The sequence below is a fragment of the Leptonychotes weddellii genome, chromosome 5 (assembly GCF_054177405.1).
Source record: "Leptonychotes weddellii isolate Sample4059 chromosome 5, ASM5417740v2, whole genome shotgun sequence".
Classification (NCBI taxonomy): Eukaryota; Metazoa; Chordata; class Mammalia; order Carnivora; family Phocidae; genus Leptonychotes; species Leptonychotes weddellii.
The window spans coordinates 27,788,459-27,811,206 of NC_138373.1; the positions used below are offsets into that span (position 1 = coordinate 27,788,459).

Sequence of the window (22,748 nt, forward strand, 5' to 3'; positions counted from 1 at the left end):
CCCCACCTTGAAGACCCAGGGCAGCGAGGGACTGGAAGAGGCCGAAGCGCAAAGGGGACACAAGACGCGTTTGAGTTTAGAAAAATAAAAATGAAAACAACAACAACCTGCTTAGGGTCCCTCCCTAGCCTTGTGTCTTTGCAACAGAGCCTTTCTGAACCTTTGATCGCTCATCTGTGAAACAGAGGCGGGGCTTCCTACTTTGCAGGAGTACATGGAAAATCGGTGAGCTAGGGACCAAGTGCCAGCACAGTGACGGAGGAAAACCCTATGTGTCCCTGAGCAAGGGGCTGGCGAAACAAATCACAGTTCACCCACCCAGTGAATTTCCACACAGCCCTAAAAAAGAACAAGAATGTTAACGGACGTATGGGGAAGTGTACTGGTGTCTGCAATTTACTTTGAAATGTTCCCAAAATAAAACGAATGGATGAGTGGGTGGAGAGAGGGATGGACAGATGGAGAGAGATGTGTTAAGGCAAATACAGCCAAACATCAACTGGAGACTGTTAGCGCTACATGGTTCTTTGCAGTACAATTCTTTCACCTTTATTCTATGTTGAAAAGTTTCATAGTAAAATGCTGGGGAAAATATTTATCAAATAAAACAAACAAACAAAAAAAGCAAGCCAGCAAGAGGAATTCCCTGGAGGGAACCGGCAACATAGGCTGTTTTCAGGGAGGAAAACTGAGGGTCTGGGGGACAGGGGTGGGAGGGAGATTTTTTTGTGTTCACTGACTATCCTTGCACCTTTTGAATTTTTATAGCATGCACCTGCTTCACCTGTTGACAAATGAAGAAATAGGTACAAGTCTGACACATGGTCTGGAGCATAGGAAGCTCTCACTCGACTGTTGAGCTCATTTTACAGATATGTTCATTCAGCAGACATTTACTGAGGCACTACAGCACGCCCTGTGTTAGAACTTAGTTAATGAGTCCAGAAGACAAGAGACAAGATCGCTGTCCTCACATTGGGAACTAGTCAAAAAGCAAAAAAAAAAAAAGTCCAGATGGTGGCAAGCACTAAGGGGCTAGGAGAGACACAAACAAGGTGAAAACCAGCGAGGTGATCCATGTGGAAGGGTGGTCAGGGAAGGCCTTCAGGAGGAGGTGACATGTTAGCCAAGACCTCAAGGATTCAAAGGAGCCTGCAATGGGAAGAACTGGGAAAAGGGCATTCCAGATAGAACTGCAAGTGCAAGAGCCCCGAGGCTGGAGGCTGGGAAGGGTACGTGAGTTCTAGGAACGGTAGGAAGCCAGTGTGGCTGGAATGTCCTGGCCCAGGGCAAGCTTGGAAAGGTGGGAAGGACCAGATCATATAGGCCTTGTGTATATATTTTGTAGTCCTTGGAGCTTTAACAGGACAGCAGAATGATCTGATTTGCATTCAAAAGCTCATAGGGACTGCCAGTAAGGACAGATTAAGGAGAAACGGAGACAGAGTAGGAGGCTCAGAGAGGGACAAGCACTTGCTCAAGGCCACACAACCCATAGATAGCAGACCCAGGACTCAAACCCAGTTCTTGCTGACTCCAGAATCTATGGTTAAAGACACCTCCCTCAAATACAGGGGTGACAACTAAGGGTGAAAGAGAAGCCAGAGCCCAAATGGCCTTTGGGAAATGGCAATCAAGACAGCCAGGGGCAGAGACACACCTGGAGAATGGCCATTAGCACCTGGGCTGTCTGCTTCTTCCCTGGGTCACCAGGGAACAGCAGTGAGGGGAGTGAGGGGTAGAACGTCCAAACCCAGGCAGAGCAGACAGGACTTAACAAGGGAAGCCACTGTGAGCCACAGGAGGCTCTGGAGCCAAGGCAGGGCCAGGAGTCAAGCAGGCCGAGGTCAGATCAGAGAGGGGCTTACTCACGTCTTTTCTGACTTTTCTGCCCTGCTTCCTCCAGCACCTCGACACTCTCGCTGATCATTTCTTCCAATCCTATGTGCTCGACTTCGGGAAAAAAAAAAGACACCAGCACGTAGTCAGTGGATGCCCAAAGTGAGCCTTCATTGTCCCTATGTTGGGGTGGGATCTGACTGCCCTTCAAAGGGTGGTCATCAGGTATTATGATGCTCCCCAAGGAACAAGGAAGGAAACGCAGGCTGAGCCAAGAATCCCCCAACTTACTGAAAATGTCTGTGCCCAGACCATCCAGTTGGGAGTCCTGAAACACGTACTGGTCCAGTTCCGCTGCCCAGACAAGGAAAAGAACAGTCAGTCCATGAGTTTTCTGAACACCTCTTGTGTGCCTGGTCTTGGGGTAGGTACCAGGGAACTGTGACCCTCCAGCCTTGGCACACACGGGGGTGCTCAATCAGCGTTTGCTGAATGAATGATCAAATTAATGAAGGAACCCTGAACCTTCATGGGCTCTTAATCTAATTGAAGGGATGATATGCATCCATGAAAACTTAACTATCACTGTCAAGTAGTACAATGCAGTGTGGTAGAGTTGTCACGGGCTTTAAGTTTAAATCCCAGCTCTAAACCCCATTAACCCTACTAGCTGTGCAAACTTGGACCAACTGCTTAACCTCTCTGGGACTCCACGGCCTCATCTGTGTAATGAGAACAAAAAATGCCTGCAACCCAGGGATGGATGGTGAGGATTAGAGGCTCCACCTCTAAGTTAAAGCATCAAAAATAGTAGCTAGGACACCAAAAGCACTTACTAAATAGTGGTTAATTATATAAAGTGGTACATGACTTGGAGCCCAGGGGAAGACAGCTATCATGGCAAGAGGTCAGAGGAAAGAGTGTATGGTGGCGCAGGTCTGTCAGGGAGGGCTCCTGAGGGAAGGGATCCTGGAGCCAGGCCTTGAAAGATGGTCACAGTCAGAGAGATGGGAAGTGGAGGGCTTCAGGCAGTGAGGACAGAGTGAGGAAAGTGTTTGAAAAACTCAGAGACAGGTGTCCACGGGAAAGTTTCATGCTGGGGGAAAGGTAGGGTTGATTTTATCAGCAATGGAGAGCCATAAAAGGGGAGCAGTGACCATGATGACTATGACGATGGTGATGGTGGTCGTGGAGGGGGGTGCCTAACTTACTCTTTGCAAATTCCTTTCCTAAACACTTTACACATAGAAACTCATCCAAACCTCAGCCATCCCATGAGGCGGGTGTGATTATTACACCCACTATGCACATATGGAAGCCCTTTTCTAGACATATTTCAAGATGCCTCAAATGACTGGATGCTCAGGCCAGAGCCTGGCTTTCTAGAAGCACAGAGAAAGCCCACAGACTTGAGCAACAGATTTGGATGAAGCTTCTGCCTCACCTTGCTTTGGCAGCTTCCACTTCCTGTGTAGATGCCCCCAAGCAAAAAGCCCCTAAATCCTAAGTAATGCTCAAATCCTTCATCACTGCCTCCAGATGTGAGGAATATGAATGCCCTCAGCACCAAACACTTCTGCTTCCTCAAGTAAGTTCCCAAGAAGGAAAGGAAGTGGGCAGATTTCTTAGTTCTGTAATTTTTGAGACACATAGTTACTACTCTCCATTTTCCACTTTGCGTGCTGCAGGATTAACTGTGCACTGGGGAAAGACTGGCCACATTCACGTTAAGCACAGACCTCCTGAGTGATGTGGTTCTTGGGTTGCCAGGAAAAAGGCCACAAAAAACGGTTGTACAGGTTGTTCACTGCACAAGGGTGCCCAGCAAGAGGACAAATGGGGGCTGCATCCTCCAGAAAAAGGGGCATCTTTTTCTAATTCAACAGAGCCTCTGTATGAGATAGTGGTGAGGAGGGAGCCTTTACCCCACTCCCCTCCAAAAAACAAAAACAAAAACCAACAGCAACACATCTCTCCAAAGAGTTCTGCCCTTATCTGAAAATAGTAGCCCTTTTTAAACCTGCAAATCAGCCTCTCAGCTTAAGCCTTAGAGAACCTCTCCACCCTAGACTCTTTCCTTTTCGTGGTTAAAAATAAGGACTTTGAAATGAGAAAGACCTAGCTTTGAATCTCAGAGCTGCCCATTACTATCTCTAATGCAGCCTTGGGTACACTGTTTTACCTCTCTAAGCCTCGATTTCCTCCTCCATAAAACGGAGATACTAATAGGATCTACTTCCTTTGTTGTTGTAAGGATTCAATGCAATAACACACATACCGTGATCTGCATGCAACAAGTGCGCCCAAATGGTAGGTATTACAAATACTAGAGTAGTCTGGCTTAGGAGCTAGGGAGAAGACAGGGAGGGGTATATGGTATGGGCTGTGTGGAAGGAAGGAAAGAAGAGCAAGAAATATAAAAAGATACAGAACTGGAGGCAGAAGATACAAAAGTGAGACTTTTTTTGCCTGGTGGTCATTGGCCAAGGGGTCAATCTCCCTTCTTCCCTGGGGTCTCTTTTCTAGCCCTTGCTTTGCATCCCCCTTGCCCTAATTTATAAGGGAGGAGACTGCTGTGGCTTGTGGTGAATGGGTGAGGTTACCAAAAGAGAAAAAGGAACTCTTCCCCTCAACTGGCCCTTTTCTGGGTTCAGAATGCTTCCTCACCGATATTGGCATAAGCCTCCCTGGTCTCTTCATCACCTTCCATGTCACACAACAGTTTGCTGAACTGTTCGCAGTTGATGGTGTCCATGTCGGGTTCTGGAGGGAAAAGCCCCATGGATGAAGCAGGAAAGCTTTGGGAAGAGGGCTGGTGGGGAAGGAAGGAGGCGGGGCGGGGCTGGGAGAACTCCCCTTTGGAAAGCAAACAACACGCAGGCGTTTGGAGCTGTCCGCGGTGCTGACCAGAGTTCAGCGGCCAGAACGTCGCCCAGTTGCTGACTGTCTCCACCGCAGGCTGAGGGGGGTGAGGAAGGACTTGGGAGGGGCCAGAGGGAGGAGAGCCCACCTGAGCAGAGCTCAATCTCTTCTCTAGCCAGGTCCGTCTGGTCATAGAGGTGGTAGAGCTGCAAGGGATCGGCACTGCTGTTGAGAAGCTCCAGGTACCCGCCTTCTAGAGACCCAAACTCCATGGCGGCACACTGTCCGCTGCCTGGAAGGAAGACACATTTAGTCAGTGCAGGGAGCATTGGAAAGATGTAGAGAATTAACACCTACCATAGCTCCTAGCTGGATCACCTGGTGAAGGCCAGGGTTTGGGAGAGCCAAAGAAAGTGAGCAGAAGTACTCATTCAGCACCTCTTATATGCTCTGGGCAGTGGAGAGAGCAAGTCATATCTCCTTCCTCCAAGGAACTTATAATTGCTCTGGGAAGATGCCCACCATACAGGGAAAGGAAGTGGGGAAGTGTAGATTCAAGACACCTTACACCTGGGATCCAGGAGACTTGAGGTCCACATCTAGTGCTGCCATGAGTGATAACAGTTGAGATTTGTAGAGCACCTACCTTGTGCCAGACACATGGGCTAGCACATTCCATTCTCACATCAACAATCATATGAGGTAGATACTCTTACTATCCTCAATTTCCACATGAAAACACTGAGGATCAGAGACGTGAGATGACTTACATAAGGTGACCCAAGTCCAAGTGGAACCCAGATCTGGTTCTGGGCATTCTGACGCAGGGATATGCAATTAAGCCCTATGCTCTATCTACTGCCTTGGGTGACCTCGAGCAAGTCTCTGCTCCTCTCTGTGCCTCAGTTTCCTAATCTGTAAATTGAAGGAGTCGGGGCAGATTCTAAGATTTTTTTTTTGTTTTTTTTTTAGAGTTTATTTATTTATTTGAGACAGAGAGAATTAGAGAGAGAGAGCACATGAGAGGGGGGAGGGTCAGAGGGAGAAGCAGACTCCCCACCGAGCTGGGAGCCCCGATGCGGGGCTCGATCCAGGGACTCCAGGATCATGACCTGAGCTGAAGGCAGTCGCTTAACCAACTGAGCCACCCAGGCACCCCTGATTAAAGACTCTTAATAGGAGTTTGGTGCCCTAGGCACATCCCTTTGAGATTCTAAGATTCTTCATTTGGTGAAGGGTATATCAGATACCTTAGATACCACTTCATTCAATCTTCCAAACACCCTGGACATGTCCACACAAAAACTTGTGTATGAAATTTCATAGATGCATAATTCATAATAGCCAAAATATGGACACAACTCAAGTATCTATCAATAAATGAATGAACAAACAAAATGTGATAAATCCATACAATGGAATACTATTCAGCCATAAAAAGAATAAAGTACTGACACAGGCTACAGCATGAATGAAACTTGAAAACATGACACTCAGGGAAAGAAGCCAGACACAATGGGCCATAGATGGTATGATGCCATGTATATGGAATGTGCAGAATAGGCAAATCTTTACAGATAAAGTAGATTAGTGGTTGGTTAGGGTTGGGAGAGAGTTGTGGAAAAAACTGGGGAGAAAATGATCACAGAGGTGGGGCTTTTTTTGTGGGGATGTCAAAAAAGTTCTTTAGCTAATGTGGGGATGGTTGTACAACTCTGTGAATATACTAAAAAGACCACTGAACGGTGCATTTTAAATGAGTGAATTGTGGGACATCCTGGTGGCTCAGTCGGTTAAGCATCCAGTTCTTGATTTCAGCTCAGGTCATGATCTCAGGGTCCTGGAATCGAGCCCTGTATTGGGCTCCACGCTCAGCAAGGAGTCTGCTTGAGATTCTTTCCCTCTCCCTCTGCCCCTCCCCCACTCTGTCTTTCTAAAAATAAATATTTTTTAAAAAGAAATAAATGGGTGGGGGCGCCTGGGTGGCTCAGATGGTTGGGCATCTGCCTTTGGCTCAGGTCATGATCCCAGGGTCCTGGGATCAAGCCCCATGTCTGGCTCCTGGCTCAGCGGGGAGCCTGCTTTTCCCTCTCCCTCTGCCTCTCCCCCTGCTCATGCTCCCTCTCTCTCTGTACCTCTCTGTCTCAAATGAAAAAGTAAAATCTTAAAAAAAAATGGGTGAATTACATCCCAATAAAGCTACAAAAGCAAAACAAAAACCGACCCAGGAAGATAGGCATTATTGTTTCCATTTTGCAGATGAGGCCAACTAGTCTCCCTGATAATATGCAGTTCTTGCTGGCTAGAGCCACTCTGAAGGCTTATGCCCACGGCTCCAGGTTCCTGCTCTACTCCTTAGTGGGTTCATTTCCCAGACCCCCTGTAACAAAGTTACAAACTGAGCAGCTTAAAACAACAGAGCCTTAGTCGCTCACGGTTCTGGGGGCCAGAAGTCCAAAATTAAGGTGTTGCCAGAAGCTCTAGGGGACAGTCCTTCCTTGCCTCTTGTAGCTTCTAGAAACTCTCGGCATTCCTTTACTTGTGACTGTGTGGCCGAATCACTGTAATCTCTGCCTCAGTGGTCCCATCATCTCTTCTTCATGTCTCAGATCTTCTGCCCCTCTCTTAAAAGGACACTTGCCGCTGGGTTTAGGGCCCACCTGCATAATCCAAGATGATCTTATTTCAAGGTCCTTAACTTGATTACACCTGCAAAGACGCTTTCTCCAAATAAGGTCACATTCACAGGTTCTAGGGATTTGATGTGGACATATCTTCTGGGGGCCCCCATTCAACCTCCTATACATGAAATGCAGACACTTCCTGGAAGGACTCAGAGTTTCTTGGAAGAGGCAAGAGGAGAGCTGGCCTTGAAGGCCAGAGGACCTGCCAGAGCCTTCTGAGTGCCCCCACTTGGGCCGCAAGAAAGTGGAGGTGAGGGAGAAGGACCGAAGAGGGTAGGGTCGGGAGAACACACACACACACACACACACACACACACACACCTCACCACTGCCTTCCAGCTGCTTCTTTTCATTTGATTCATTAACAACGCTCACTACCTATGGAGGGTCTCTGCACAGACCCCGGATATCACGGAGAATGAACTTTCCAGGCCAGCCTGGGGCCCTGGCTGGGGCTGCCTGTTGATAATGGGTTGGGTGGGGGCCACAGGAACGCAAACATCACACACTTGCCTCAAAGGTCCAGCCAGCCATGACTGGAGGAAGCGGAACTGAAAGATGGGGTCCCCACCCTTTTCTTGTCATGAAGCCAAGCCTGGGGGGCGGAGGAGAAGAATTCCACCCCTTCCGGTACAGTGGCTTGAGACCAGAGAAGAAATCTGTTCTCTCCAGAGAGGTAAGAAAAGACCCCCCCACCCACTCAAATCTTGCCGGGTGCCTTCCTCCCCTTTTCAGTCTGGGGTATTTATGGACAGCTTACATTGTCGCAATCCACCTCTTTTTCCAGGCAGCCAGATCTGGTGACAACAGCTCTGGATTGAGCCTAACCATTTCGCCAATGAGTCAGGTGACTTTGGTCAAGTTCCCCAAACTGTTTTTTCACAGGGTAACAGGTCTGCCAGAGGCCTTCAAGTCCAACCTCCTTCACTCTACAGAGCAGATGAGACCCTGAGAAGGGACGCGACTTGCTCAAGTCCCCATAGCCTGTCCCTGGCCAAGCCTGCACCTGATCCCTCCCCAGCACAAGACTCTCAGTCCAGTGCTCTTTCCTGCCGATCAAAATGTTTCCATTCAATGAACAATCCCCATCATATCTAGGCCCAGGAATAGGGAGGGACCAGGTCCTATCGCAGAAGGGTGATGGCAGGAGGTGCCACGGAGAGGAGCTTGAAGAAGTATAACCCAGCCCCACTATTGACGGGCTCAGCTTCAAACTTTGGACAACATTGCCAAATGCGATCAGACCCCAGAGAAACACACTGACGGAAGAGAAAAAAGCCAACTTGCGTGAGCTTGGGAGTCAAATTGCCTGCCTCTGAAATCATTCCTACCTACCAACTCACCACAACCTGGGCAAGTTCATTTTATCAACCTCCTGGAGCCTCGGTTTCCTGATCTGTAAAATGGGAATAATAACCGGTAACTCATTAGGATCCGGTGAGTTAATTCTCATAAAGCCCTCAGAAAGGTGACTGGCCCTTAGCAAGCATTTAGTGAATGGTGGCTTAGAACGGCATCCAGCACATACATGGTGAGCAAATGTGGGAGATGACCATCATCATCACTATCATTATTTATGATTATTAATTCGCTTCTAACCTCTGTGGAGTTGACAAAGGGGCCCTTCCTTTTTCATTCCTCCATAAGTCACAACACTGTGAAGCCAAGCTTTCTGTTCTTTTACTTAAGGAGATCCCACAGACCCCATAGGAACAAGAAAGTCCCACAGCCAGCAGTGCAGCCTGGGAGGTCTGCTCATGTCCCCCATCGCTACCACTGAGGAGTGCCTGGGAAAAAAGTCATCCATGGGCCCAAGTTCTGTGTCATTGGCTAAACCCAGATAAGAAGACATTTACTCTTGGGGTGCCTGGGTGGCTCAGTCAGTTAAGTGTCTGGCTCTTGATTTCGGCTCAGGTCATGATCTCAGGGTCATGAGATTGAGCCCCACATTGGGCTCCATGCTCAGCATGGAGCCTGCTTAAGATTCTTTCTCTCACTCCCCCTCTGCTTCCAACCCCTCCACTCATGTGCTCTCAAAGAAGAAGAAGAAGAAGAAGAAGAAGAAGAAGACATCCACGCTCAGATATCCCCAACATATACCTCCACACCTTCCTTCCAGCTACCCCAAGATGAACCCTGCACCTTATGCACTTGTCTTGAGTATACAGGGATTTCCAGCTCATAATGGGCTTCTGCCTCCACCCCACCCCCTCATTTGAGCTCCCAAAGAGCTCTAGGGAGAAGGCAGGATTTAATGCCCATTTGATAGATGAGGATAGTCAAACACTTCAGTGAAATGGCTTGTCCAAGGTCACCTGGTTGGAGAGTTTGCATCTGAATCCTGGCTAGGAGGCATTAAGCAAGTGACTTCACCTCTCTATCAGTTTTCCCACTACTAGATCAGGATATTGACACTTCCCTTGTGGGACCATTGAAAGGCCAAGAGAAGCTCTTGGAGGCATACAGGAGGCCCACAGTTAAAGGAATCCCATGATGTTGGGATGCTGCAGAGCTGGGGCTCAGTTCTGGAGTCTAGTCTCCTGGTCTCGATCTCCCAAAGCCACAGTGTCTCCCATTCATGCCCACATCGACTTATATCTTGGCTTGGGACCAGCGTGCCCACAACCAGTTTCCTTATGTCTCTCTCTAGATGTTTAGGAAGTGCTTCAAAGGCTCCTGATTGGACTCTTTCCCCCACATGCCACTCTAGAGGGGACTGGGGACAGAGATGGCTCAAATCACCCCACTGCAGAGGACAGAGTGCCCTTCAGCTGCCCCAGCACAGGGCAAATCACACATGCCAGGAGTCCTGTGAGGGAAGGAGCCCTGTCTGTCTAGCTCACCTATCCCCAGACTTCAGCATGCTCTTGCACATAGCAGGCTCTCTCCACCCATAAAAGTGACACATAACTAGAATTCACAGGTGCCTGCTGAGCGCCAGGCACCAAATGACATGATGTGTAGACCTTATTCCAGTCTAACACACACATTTGTGATTTGTCTTCCCATTTCTCAGATAAACAGGCTGAGAGAAAACTGGTAGGATCTGAGCCAGATGCCTGGCTGCAAAACCATGGTTTCTTGCCCTTGCCTGGTGACAGGAGGCATGGGTGACAAAATGATTTCTCCTTTTGAGGAGCTGTCTGGGGCACCACAGAGAAGTGGTCTGTGTCTTTTTGGTAAACGAGTGGTATTTTTAGAAGGTCCTCTTTGAATCCGCCCTTCCCCCCTGGGCTACCACCTTCCACATCCAACTTGAGAAAAAGTTCCTAATCTCTTGGCCACCAAAAGTCCCTTGGGGGGGGTTCATTTCCGTTCCCACTTTGTACTACACCACAGGTTTTGAAAGACTGTAGGCACCAAGATGGTTCCTGGAATAAATTCATTTCTCTCTCCCCTGAGGGAAATCAAGTATTACCAAACTGTTCAAACTCTTCCTGAGGTAACCTGACAGCTGGTGTCTGCTGACATAACGGTCCTTCCCTACTGGGAGAGTCTGTTGTGTTGGGGGCTGTGCTGGGTACTCTAGATGCATAACCTTGTTTCCATTGTCACAGCAACTCTGGGAAATTGGTATTATTATATTCATTTTATGGATGAGGACAATGAGGCTAGGCTCAGTTTAACAGGTGCTTTCTTCCCAGAAAAAGGAGTATATCCTGGAGGGTCTCAAGTGGCACTGGGAGGGAGAAAGGGGCACCTTTGCTACCCCTGAACTCTTCAGCTCTGCTCTGCACTGTGATAAAAGAGCATAAAAAAATATTTCCCTGCATGTTGACTCTAATTCTCCTCCTGAGGAAGAAATGAAGATCTTTGAACTGTGTGTCCTAGAGAATGGTGTTGCGTTCCAGCTCTGCTTTTACTCTTGAGTACCCTCTGAGCCTTAGTTTCACCAAATAGGGTGGACCCAACTCAGCTGAGGTATTGTGGGATTCTAGGTTCCTCATTGCTTGTCAGCCTTGCACCTCTCCATTCCCCCAAGGGCCCTCCCAACACCGCCTTGCTCCCCAACCTCTTGACAAGCTGCTTCTGGGGGTCAGATGGTGGCAGGAAACCAGGAGCTCAGGGCTACCTTATCTTCCACAACCAGCCCCCAGTCAGTATCTCTGTGGGGCTAATCTATCAAACAAGTTTCCTCTTCTCTTGCATCTTTGTCCTCCAGATAAATTCTAAAAGACATACCGCTCTGGTTTTCATCCAAATCTGTAAAACAATGATTTACTGAGCATCTCCTACCAAAAAAAAAAAAGGCACTGGGCTCAGTTCTCCGGGGGCCCTAAAGAGGTTTAAAACACAGTCCCTGCCAAGAAGCTTGCAATGTAGACTCAGATAATATTTTAAGAGGGAGACAAATCGTGATGATAATAATACAGTGGTTAAGAGTGCGTGCTCTGGGTTCAAATCCCAGTTCTGCGCCAACTGCGTGACCTCACATAAGTTCCTCAGCCTCTCCCAGTTGTGAAACCTACCGTATTTGGTTGGCAGAGCATCTAACTCATTATGTTGCTGTGACTTGCCTAAAGTGACATTTCCAGAGGGGCGCCTGAGCGGCTCAGTCGGTTAAGCGTCTGCCTTGGGCTCAGGTCGTGATCCCGAGGTCCTGGGATCAAGCCCCGCATCGGGCTCCCTGCTTGGCGGGGAGCCTGCTTCTCCCTCTGCCTGCCACTCTGCCTATCTGTGCTGTCTATCTGTCTGTCAAACAAATAAATAAATAATCTTAAAAAAAAAATAAAGTGACATTTCCAGAAAGTGCTACGATGATATAAGTTTCCAAATAAGAACAGCGAGGTGCCACTTGATAGTGCACCACTGGTCGAAGTTAGAAAGCTAGGAAATGCCAAAGGTTGGAAGAAGTGGGCTGGTGCAGCCACCCCAGCGAACAACCCGGCACCTGTTCGAATACCAAAGGATGCAGAGATCTGACAACCTCACAATTCCAGGTTGGGTATGTATCTCCTAAAGAAACACTCCCACAGCTGCACAGGGACACCCGTCAGACGACGCACTGGACTCTTTGTGGTGGCAGCAGGGGGATGCCATCCGGGTGTCCGTGGCTGAGAGTGGGGCAGTCCAAAGTAGCCACTGTGATCCGTGCAGGAGGATGCCGTGTTAGAAGCGACAGACCAAATGCACACCCAGCCACATAGTGCAGAGTGAAAAGTCAGAAACAGAATGAGCCCTGAGAGCCCAAAGCTAGATGTGCAGAGTGACATCGAGGCACATGAAAACGCAGCAGAGAGGGTTCCAAGAACACACGCAAACACAGGGACCCACCTTGGATGCATTAGAAGGCAAATCTCAGAGCACATGGCGCTGCTTAAAGGGGTCGGAGGGCCCACAACCTTCCCTCCCCAAAAGGCGCTGCAGAGTATGGTTAAAACACAACTCCAGAGGAGCGTTTAGACGTTGGCTTCCAGATACTCTGACTTGACAATTTTAACTGGTGTGATGTGTTACATGTAGCATCCTGCTACAACACGGACGAACCCCCTCAAGGGGCTGAGGTCGGGGTGCCCAGCCACCAGCTGCTGGAGGGCAAGGGGCTCACAGCTCATAGTTCTGGGCATAGCTCCAAGTCACACCCCTTCTCCAAGGGGACCCCATATCTGATGACTGGTCCCTGTGGAGTGCAAAGGTCCGGTCTGGTGCCTTAATTTGCAGTAACCTTAAAGGCTGTCCCAGCTTCAGCATGCTCTGTGGGGCCTCCGGGTGGGGGTGGCTGAAACCCCTGTTGAGACTTATGGCTGGCAGCCCAATCCTCCCTCCGCCCAATCATGCCTCTTCCCTCTCCCTGCGGTGTCCCCCACCTCACCTCTCCCCAATAAATCTCCCACGTGCAAATCTTCAACTCCGAGTCTGCTTCCTAGGAACCTCACCAAAGACTAGCTCATTCTGTTTTTCCACCAGGGGGCCTGGCAACCACACAGAACCCCACAAAAGCCCCCCTCCCCAGAGACCACCTCTGAAGAGCTGGGGCAAACCACCTATCTAGTCTGGACGCCCACTGAGGACATTCACCTCATCACGACTTAGGATTCGAATGATATCACCTCAACTGGTGCGTGTGCCCACAGACGGCCAGTGACTGGGGGTGAGGGGCCCGGTGGACAGGATGAGAAAGCAGGAGACCAGCAGGAAGAGCTGCAGCTGGGGGAGGAGGTGGGCTCCGTGTTTGTCCAGAGCGCCCGTCCCCTTCCAGCCAGGCTGGCCTCTCCCACTTCAGGTGGCCCTCACTCTGCATGCCCCAACATTCCGAGCTCCAATCAGAGTGACCTGGAAAGGAGTCCAACAGGTTCCCCCCAACCCCTGCCCCCTCCCCGGAAGACAACCTGAGCCAGGTACTGGGATGGGGGGGGAATGAACACCCTGTGGCCAAGCCAGGCCCTCGGCTCCAGTCTTGACCCCCAGCTTGACCTAATGGGGTGCCTAAGCCAGCTCCAGGCCCTCTGCTGGGTGCTGGAGCCTCTGAGCCATGAATCATGGGCCAGCCCTGCCTGCTAGCGTCTGATGGCAGAGACGAGCCATTGGCAGGCTTGGCTGTGAATCAAAACTGCCTGAAAAGGGCGCTAAACACACAGCAGCCCGGGCCAACTCCCAGAGATTCTGTATTTTTTAAACGAGCACCCCCTTGTGCCCCCTCACACACACACCTGCCTTGTAGGGAATTAAAATGGGTTTTATTTTCAAGGCAGCCTGACTTTCCACTTGCCAAGAAAACACTGCCCGCCCCCCTCGCTGGGGTGACTTTTCTTGAACTCTGGGAGGTCTGCAATTCTCCTTCTCCCAAGTGACCCTTCCAGGCTCTCCATTTCTGCCACCTTTCCACTTCTCCCCAGCTGAAAATCCTAGAACCAGAGTGAACACCGTCCTCAATTCTTCTCCTTCTCCATCCAGGAGTCCCTGTCGACTGCCATGCCCTTGATGGAGGAGCCCCCAGCCCCACACTCTGGATTGTTCCAATTGCTACCGGGTCTTTTCCCCAAACCAGTCTCCCAAAGTTCAGGTGTTCATCAGCCCCCTTTACAATTTTTGGGTCAGATCTGCATACCACCTGTTCTATAATTTACCTTTGTATTTTCCTTGAATTGACTTTTTTTTTCTTAAAGATTTTATTTCTTTATTTGTCAGAGAGAGAGAGAGCACATGCAGGGGGAGCAGCAGAGGGAGAAACAGACTCCCAGCTGAGCAGGGAGCCCAACTTGGGGCTCGATCCCAGGACCCTGGATCATGACCCGAGCCGAAGGCAGACGCTTAAACGGCTGAGCCACCCAGGTGTCCCTTGAATTAACTTTTTAAAGAAACAAATAAATTTATGTTAAAAGAAAACCTTCCAGAATTGAAAGCAGGCAGTCAAAAGCATACTGGTACACGGATGTTCATAGCACACTCTTTGTAACAGACAAAAGATGGAAACAACTCAAGTGTCCATCAACAGATGAATGGATAAACACAGCAGGGCCTATCCATACACTGGAATATTACTGAGCCATGATAAGGAAACACGGACGCCTGCTACAACACAGATGGGCCTTAAAAACATCATGCTCAATGAAAGAAGCCAGTCACAAAAAGACAAATACTATAGAATTCCACTTACACGAGGCAACTAGAGTGGTCAACTCCATAGACACAGAAAATCAAAGGGTGGCGGCCGGGGGAGGGGGCCCGAATGGGGAGTTCGCATGTCACGGGGCCAGAGTTTCAGTTTGGGGCGATGAAAAAGTTCTGGAGACAGATGGTGGGATGGTTGTATAACAGCAGGAATGTATTTATTACAGCTCAATCATATACTTAAAATGGGTACCTTGGTAAATTTTATATTATCATTAAAAAAAAAAAAAGGAAACTTTCTATCACTCCCTCCCATGGGGGGAAAAAACCCAGCATCACCCACCACTAAAAACAAAACAATGTTATTACAATCAGGTCAGCTGCCCTACTCTGCTAAAAAGAAACATCACTCAGTATGAGTGTTGCCAAAGATGTCTACACACAAAAATGGGGAAGGCGGCTCAAGAACGAATCAGAAAAGTAGGGATCTCCTACCCGGTATCAATGAATGCGTCTTTGAAAACTGTCTGTGGACCACCCATCAGGTACGTGTCAAAGTCTAGAAGCCTCCCTTCTGCCCACAACTTCCCCTCAGATCTTTCCATACAATCCCTCCAGGAGCTATAATGCTTACTCCTGGCCCAGGTGGATTCTTCGGTGATCCTTCCCAAGTGCTTCCAAGACAATGCTCTTGTTTTAGCCATCTTACAGATGCACCTCAGAGAGGGAAGTCATTTATCCAGGGTGATGGATGGCAAGTCTGAAAGCCAAGTCCAGAAGCTTCTCCCTCTTCCTCAGGCCACTTCTCTGATTGCCGGGGATTGACCCCAGGCCATGCTGTTGAGTCCTTTTGCTAATTTCCTAACTACTCCTCACGAGGGACCAGTGGCTGAGGTCTCAAGAGGTCAAACCAGGTCCCTGCTGTCAGACAGGTTTTGCTGTATCAGTAAGACTCTGACTACCCAGGACCTACCCTGCATTTGTGGAGGCCCACGCCCCTGCCCAGGCACTGGACTGGGCTCTCCAGAGACTTGGATTCAAATCTTGACTCTACCAAAACCTCGACTATGTGACCTTGGTTAAAAAACCTCCTGGGGAAGTCCCCAGAGATTTTGTAACACGGTGAGATAACAGGGTTTGGACCACATCAATGCCTCTCAATACAGGTATATAACCTCTGGGCCTCTGGCATGGGAATCCCCCAGATAGGTGGTTAACCCCGGGTGGGGCCTAGTGGCAGAACCCAGAAGCCTACACACTAAACAGGTGACTCCCTTGTGCAGGAAGCCTGGGACCCCCTGGTTCAGTTCTCTCTGAGGATCTTTCCATTGTACATCCTGGGATCTTGGAGACCAGGTCCTTACCTAAGGCTGTCTGGGGTTCGGAAGGTGAGGACTTTCTGGGGTCTCCCCCTCGTCCCCCCTCTGTTCCATCAGGTCCTAGAGCAAGAAGCACCAATTTCCTTAACCTTCTGATTGGCTGGGAGTATTTCTTTTCTGGGTTGGTGGGGAGGGGGGCTTCATAGATGGAAGGCATCTTGCCAAAGTTAGGAACACCTGGCTGCGATAGCAAGTGGGGCGCTGTGGACTGCTGGGCGTCTGTCTCTTATCCCTTGTCACCTTGATGGGGGGAGAGCGTGAGACTCAGAAGAGAACTGTGGGCTTTAAGGGTCCCAGACAGAGCTAGACATGGCAGTTCCAATTCTGGCATTCTGGGGCCCCAGAGAGACCTCCCCCCCTCCAGCTGTTTCTGGGGCTCCTTGGTTTCTCTCCTTGGAAGGCGGGGCTCAGGACCCCAAAGTGAGGTGGACATGTCAGCCCTGTCAAAGCCCTCCCAGAAAGCTGCCCCACCCCCCACCCCAGATTATCAAAGAGAGGCTTGGAATTGTATAAAATTCCTGGACATAAGAGACTCCATTTTAAAGTTCCATTTTCCTTTCTAACGAACTCTTGAACTGGCAATTGTTTTTACAAGCAGTTGTTCATAAAAAGTCAACAGAACAACTGGCATTCAGACCGGATGGGGACAGGAGAGTTCATACCTCCAAGGGACTGTTTCATCTGATAGCACCAGCAAAATAGTAAGATAATCAACAGAAGTGGCTTAACGGCAGGCACCAAATTAGCAGGCTTGTTCTTCTCTGCTCTTTTTTATCTAAATCATGTAATCACCCCTCTCCTTCGGTCTCATAAAAACCCCCGGTTTTCCCCCACCTAAGCAAGACGCTTTTCTGTGCTCCCCGAATTGCAATTCTGAGACCCCCAAATCAAGGTCTTTTTTCTTTTTCAGTTTTGCCTCCCGGAGGAGAGAGGTGAGGATTTCTCCAGGGCGCCCACTAAAGGTCGTGCCCTCCACAAACCTTCCCGCAAGGCACCCCACCCAAGGGTTGGAAACCTGCACTCCTGAGTCAGAGCGGTGCTATGATCCAACTGGAAAACTGAGGCTCAGAGAAGGGCGGCCCGGGCCCAGGGTCCCCGTGGAGGGACCTGTGTGCCGCTCAGCGCGCGCGCGTCCCATTCATCTCTCCAGACTCCAGGAGGCGCGGAGGGTGTGTGCGCCCCGAGTTTGGCGCCGGCGCTGGGCTCCGCTCGGCGCGCTCCTCCTGCGCACCCAGGGTGTCTGCAGATGCCCGGCTCCCGCCCGCCTCCCCTTGCCCCGCGCTCTCTTTGGGCCCCGCGGCCGGGCACCCCGACCCAGCTCCGGTCCGCTCCCCGGTCCCTGCGCTCCAGACCGGGGATGCTGGAAATGCGGACTTTCGTGGGTCCGCACTCCGCACATTCCCTTCCTCCTCCCAGCCTTGCTGTGTGACCTCAGGAAAGTAGCAGCCAGCCTCTGAGCCTCGATTGCCGGGCCGACTTTCGGGGTGCAGGGGGAGAGCCCTGGTCACCTACCGCTGCTCCCCGACTCCCGCGTGCTGCCGGTGGCCTCTCCTTCCTGCCAGCTGTGGGGCTGCAGCTAGACTGGGGTGGGTTGGCCACCCAGTGCCCCCACCTCATCCACTAGGGCCGTACTTTTCTCTTTCGCTTTCTCTCTGCGCTGAAATTTGGACCAAGCTGGAGAGTAAGCAGGCTTGCTGCACCCACCACGTGCTTTCTCGGAAGCGCCAGGGTCACATCCTTACACTCCTGGGCACTCCTGGAGCGTCTATCAGCTCCTGGAAATGGCCAGCCTCCTCCCACCCCCCTTCCGGGGAGCCAGCACACACGTGGGCATGCCATCTGCAAACCCTGACTTGCAGGCAGCTCTCCCTTGCTTTGGGGTGGCCTCCATGTCTCTTCAGCTCAGCCCGGCCATGAAGGTGGCAAACGGTCCTTGCAGCGGACACAGACCCGGAGATTTGCTCCATGAGCCATTCACTCCTGGGAAGGCAAATGTCCTCCAGAGGCAAGAGGAAATGCCTCAGGGACCCTCAGGGGCTGGAAATTCCGCCTCATCCCTGATGCGGACACTCCTCCTGCCTTTCCTCCTCCAGAGGTCCTGGACCCCAGCTCCACCCACCATGAGAATTTGGGGAGGGCACTTCCCTTCCCAGGCTTGGAGTTCCTGTCTGGAATTGAAGGCGTGGGTCAAGGTGACTCCTGACCTCTTCTTCCCATCGAAACTCCCAACAGGCTCTATCCAACAGAGCTGGCAAACCTCAGCGGTGTCTGAGGAAAGGGGTCTCACCCCCCTGAAACCCCTCCGAAACACACAACACAGCGGCACCAGTAATAGCGGGCTTCCCTGATGATATTCCGTTCCTACGATGTTCCAGGCACTGTGCTGGACTTTGATCCCTCGTCATTACCCTGTCACAGAATTTTTAACAGCCCAGGCAAAGAGCGTCAGAGGTTGGTGACATGTTATGTGTCACTTCACACCCAGCCAACAATGTAGCTGGGATTCAAACCTGCCGTGCTGATTGCAGAGCTGGTGCCGTCTGTCTCCTAACCCCCACTTCTTCCCCAAAGCACAATCTAGAAACTGGGGAGAGGGGAGCATCTGTCCAGCCGGTTGGGGCTCAACAGCTACGCCAAGGAGCTGACTGCGACTTTGATTTTCCTGCTTCTCCTGGGGATGGGGTGGGGTATGGCAGGGATCCTGTCCTTCAAGGGCACCCCTCAGTGTTTACCTGGTGGAGAGAGCACCTGTGGTTGGCCGAGCCGGGCTATCAATGCTGAGAGCTAACGACACACCTGCTGAAAGTTGGCCTCTGGAACCCTTCAGCACTGATAAAGTCTCTCACGTGCCAGGCACCTGGACGGATCTGAATGTCCCTCAAGTGGAAGGAAATAATTAACCACCTCACTTTTCCCAACAGCCCCGACGGGACAAGGACCCCTCTCTCTGCTCCCACCCCCCGGTTCAGAGACGGTGGGGGCAGCTGAGACCTTACCCTAAATCAAGAAGCCTTGCCAGCCCCAACTTCCTTCACCCCCCTTTTTACCTTGGGACTCTGGCAGGTAGGACCCCGCAGGGCGTGGAGCTAGGCAACGCATGGTGTGGGAAACCCAGTGAGGCAGCGGCTTCTGGAGTCTGGCAGCCCCTCCTGGTGCCCTCAGCCTGCCCAACGATGCCTTTGAATGCCCAGCTCAGGAGCAGACAGCTTCATCTCCAGCTTAGTCACCTATACCAGTCAGAAGCCCGCCAACACCAAGCCAGCATGCAAAGGAAGCAAGCAAGGGACCAACAGAAAACTTTCCCCCTATGAAGTGGCATCAAGCTGTCTGATCTCTCTGTCTAAAACTCTCTAATTTGCCCACACTCCCTTAAACCTTCCCCGTGCCTCTGTTGGTAATTTCAGTTCCTTGCTGTGGGCCAAAGGGCGTGACCATAGAAGGTTGAGAGTTGTCCCTTGGAGGGAGACCTTTGACACAATGACATTCTGAAATTATGGCGACCACAGTGGAGCCCCAATCCCTGCTATCCTCTGCAGGATGGGACCAGGATCAGAGCCCCACAAATGCCTCAAGACAAGCTGAGCCCCCCAGCTGGGGTCCAGCAGGCTCCCCAGATTCCATTTCCTCCACCACCCCACCCCCACACCAAACTGCCCTGAATTGCCTTGGAGATCATGAGTGGTCCACTCATGATTTTTATTCCAAGACATTGGACCAAAACGTAAATTACACATAAGACAGTGTTACCCCAAATGTGGTCTACTTATAGCCAGATGGTTTAGGGCGACACATGGATGCAGCGCTAAATAGCACTGACCCCCAGGGAGAGAGTTAGTGCCCCTGCAAGTCTCTACCCACGCTCCTGATGGCATCTGGGAGAGAGTGTTTGTCAGGCTAAGAGGTCTTTAACAAACCTCTTCAAATGCAGGATACATCCCTGTTTCCCAGAAGGCATTCCCTAGTTGCAAGCCTTCAGTGAGACAATAGTTTCTGGCTGGATTTGTGTAAACATTGCCCCCCCTTCCTGTTTCATAGTTCACTTCAATGGGTGGCATTCCTTTCACTTATGGCGAACATAAACTTTCCTTGGAAAACAAACTTGAATTAAAAAAAAAAAAATGCGGGGCGCCTGGATGGCTCAGTCAGTTAAGCAACTGCCTTCGGCTCAGGTCATGATCCTGGAGTCCCTGGAGTCCCTAGATCGAGCCCCGCATCGGGCTCCCTGCTCGGCGGGGAGTCTGCTTCTCCCTCTGACCTTCCTCCCTCTCATGTGCTCTCTCTTTCTCATTCTCTCTCTCTCTCTCAAATAAATAAATAAATAAAAATCTTTAAAAATAAAAATTAAAAAAATGCGAGCGCTTTGAAAAAACACCTGTCGGGCAAATAATTAGTATAGGATGGTGCGTAGAAATCGAGAGGGTGGTCCGGAAGTGAATGAAGTTTGGGAAGCAGTGACAAGTGCCTCCTTCCTGCACTTTTACTGAAAGAGCACTGGGTTAGGAGTCTGAAGATCTGGCGTCAAGCCCCTGGTGTTACTAGCAGGTGCGTGTCCTTGGACCCCTCACTTCCCTTGTGTGGGCCTCGGTTTCCCCCACATACGAAATAAAGATAATGATGTCTATCTTTGTAAGGTGGTTATTTTGAAACAGTCCCTGCTTTTAGAAGGCCCAGGGAGGAAGTAGGCAGACAAATGGGAAACGCTAGTAGTCAACTTGAAACACGGTCTTGCCTTGTGAGGCTAATAAGACAGACGTGACAAATATTAGAAATCTCAAGAAGTCTCATCTTCCCATGACCTGTGCCAAGGGAGAGGCACCCCTGCCCATTCACCTGTCTCGAGGTCACTTGTGAGAGTCCTTTCCCGTCCTTGGAGGCAGCCAGTTCTGACCGACGGCCATGGCTGAGGCAGTTCTGAATCCGGTTCATGGCAGGACAGGCCGATGAGAGTCAGTCTGACCGGGGTGCACCTGCCTGGGTGCCATCACCTCTCACCGGGTCCGATCTCCTCTCTGCTACCTGGTCTTTCCACATCCTCACTGAACCGTCCCCCCCAGACCCATACTCAATCCCCAAACCTGACCATGCCTGTGTCAACACAGGGCTCTGAGCTGGGTGGTGACATGGACCAGGCTGCGTGTTTGGCTGATGCCGGAGGCTGTTAGATTAGCACGGGGAGGGCCCCAGGTAGAGACACGGGAGAGGAGACATTGTGGTGCCCAGCCAGGAGCTGATGGGGTCTGACTTTCGGCAGGTGCAGTGGAAACAGAGATGAGGAGTGGGCAGCCTGGCGTTGTAGCAGAGCTAGAATACCAAGCCTCCTGCATGGGGAGGGCAAGGAGCAGGGCAGAGGGTAAGCCGAGCCCAAAATTTCTCCCTATTAAAGCATCCTGCATTCCTCCTACCGATGCCCTTCTTCGAAAATCCCTCAGAGATGGTGACTATTCTCTGAGCCCAGGGCTGCTTTGAACAAAATCAATTTCCTCCCTACTGGGGAGCCCTCTCAGCGCTGTTCAAGCCATCTTGCCCTGGGCATGCAAATGTCTTTGCCTCCAGTCAGGATCCAGCAGGACAAAGACCACTGGCTACCAGCAGAAGCATTGTGAAAATTGCCCGCCGGGGTCCCCTGCCAAGCCCCAAGGGGAGGACATGGGGGAAACAACTTCTGAGTAAGCTTGTCATCCCTTGCTGTAGTCTCCCCAAACAGACCTGCTTGCCCTACGTGGGTACCTCTGCTCATGCAGGGCTGAGCTCCTGTCTTTATTTTAGCCATCCTTCAAGGCCTGAGTTCTTGCTTTCAGCACCCTTCCAGGTAACATCAATCTTATGCTTTACTCATTTTTAGAAAACTTGTTGCCATGTATTTGGCAATGCATCGGTGAACTTCCCATTTCATTAAGTAGAGACTCTGTTACTTCTTTCTTTTTTTTTTTTTTTTAAAGATTTTATTTATTTGACAGAGAGAGACACGCGAGAGAGGGAACACAAGTAGGGGGAATGGGAGAGGGAGAAGCAGCTCCCCGCGGAGCAGGGAGCCCGATGCGGGGCTCGATCCCAGGACCCTGAGATCATGACCCGAGCCGAAGGCAGACGCTTAACCGACTGAGCCACCCAGGCGCCCCGAGACTCTGTTACTTCTGATTAGATCATGAGGTTGCTACTGTCTGGGACCCACAGTTTTATTTTCTTATCTAAAATTCACACTACTCCAAGATTGCTTGAGTGAAGGAACCGAGTTTGGATTGGTATGATCAAGGCAGTCTCAAGTGCCCAATGGTGAAGGGTCCCCTCTCCCTAGGTTGTAAGTGCCCTTTCTTATGCTTTTTGGTGACCACCATAATCCCTAGCAGGTGCTAAGACAATGATTCCAGGAGGAGGGAAGACGTGTAAGGAAGGAAGGGGAAGAGGTGAGTAGAGAAGTAGGTGAATAGATACG

At 50.6% G+C, this 22,748-nt stretch overlaps 1 protein-coding gene and 1 long non-coding RNA gene across 9 annotated transcripts in view; one reads left to right on the top strand and one right to left on the bottom strand.

The window, feature by feature from the left end:
• Nucleotides 1-22,748, bottom strand: part of CIITA (class II major histocompatibility complex transactivator) — a 58,673-nt gene that overhangs the window by 17,738 nt on the left and 18,187 nt on the right. For 5 of the 8 annotated variants that reach the window (XM_081820043.1, XM_081820035.1, XM_081820036.1 and 2 more), the window contains exons 2-5: nucleotides 4,850-4,993; nucleotides 4,507-4,602; nucleotides 2,131-2,193; nucleotides 1,873-1,953 (exon numbers count right to left, since the gene is read on the bottom strand). In XM_081820043.1, the coding sequence (XP_081676169.1) occupies nucleotides 1,873-1,953; nucleotides 2,131-2,193; nucleotides 4,507-4,602; nucleotides 4,850-4,993 (384 nt within the window). Of the gene's footprint in view, nucleotides 1-1,872; nucleotides 1,954-2,130; nucleotides 2,194-4,506; nucleotides 4,603-4,849; nucleotides 4,994-14,926; nucleotides 14,934-17,827; nucleotides 19,300-19,362; nucleotides 19,605-22,748 lie in introns of those variants that run through there. The other 3 variants (XM_081820039.1, XM_081820040.1, XM_081820041.1) reach the window with 3 other exon arrangements.
• On the top strand, nucleotides 6,716-17,500 carry LOC145721589 (uncharacterized). Its single transcript, XR_014145355.1, has 3 exons — nucleotides 6,716-13,443; nucleotides 15,312-15,481; nucleotides 17,226-17,500. It is a non-coding gene; the product is annotated as an uncharacterized LOC145721589 (long non-coding RNA).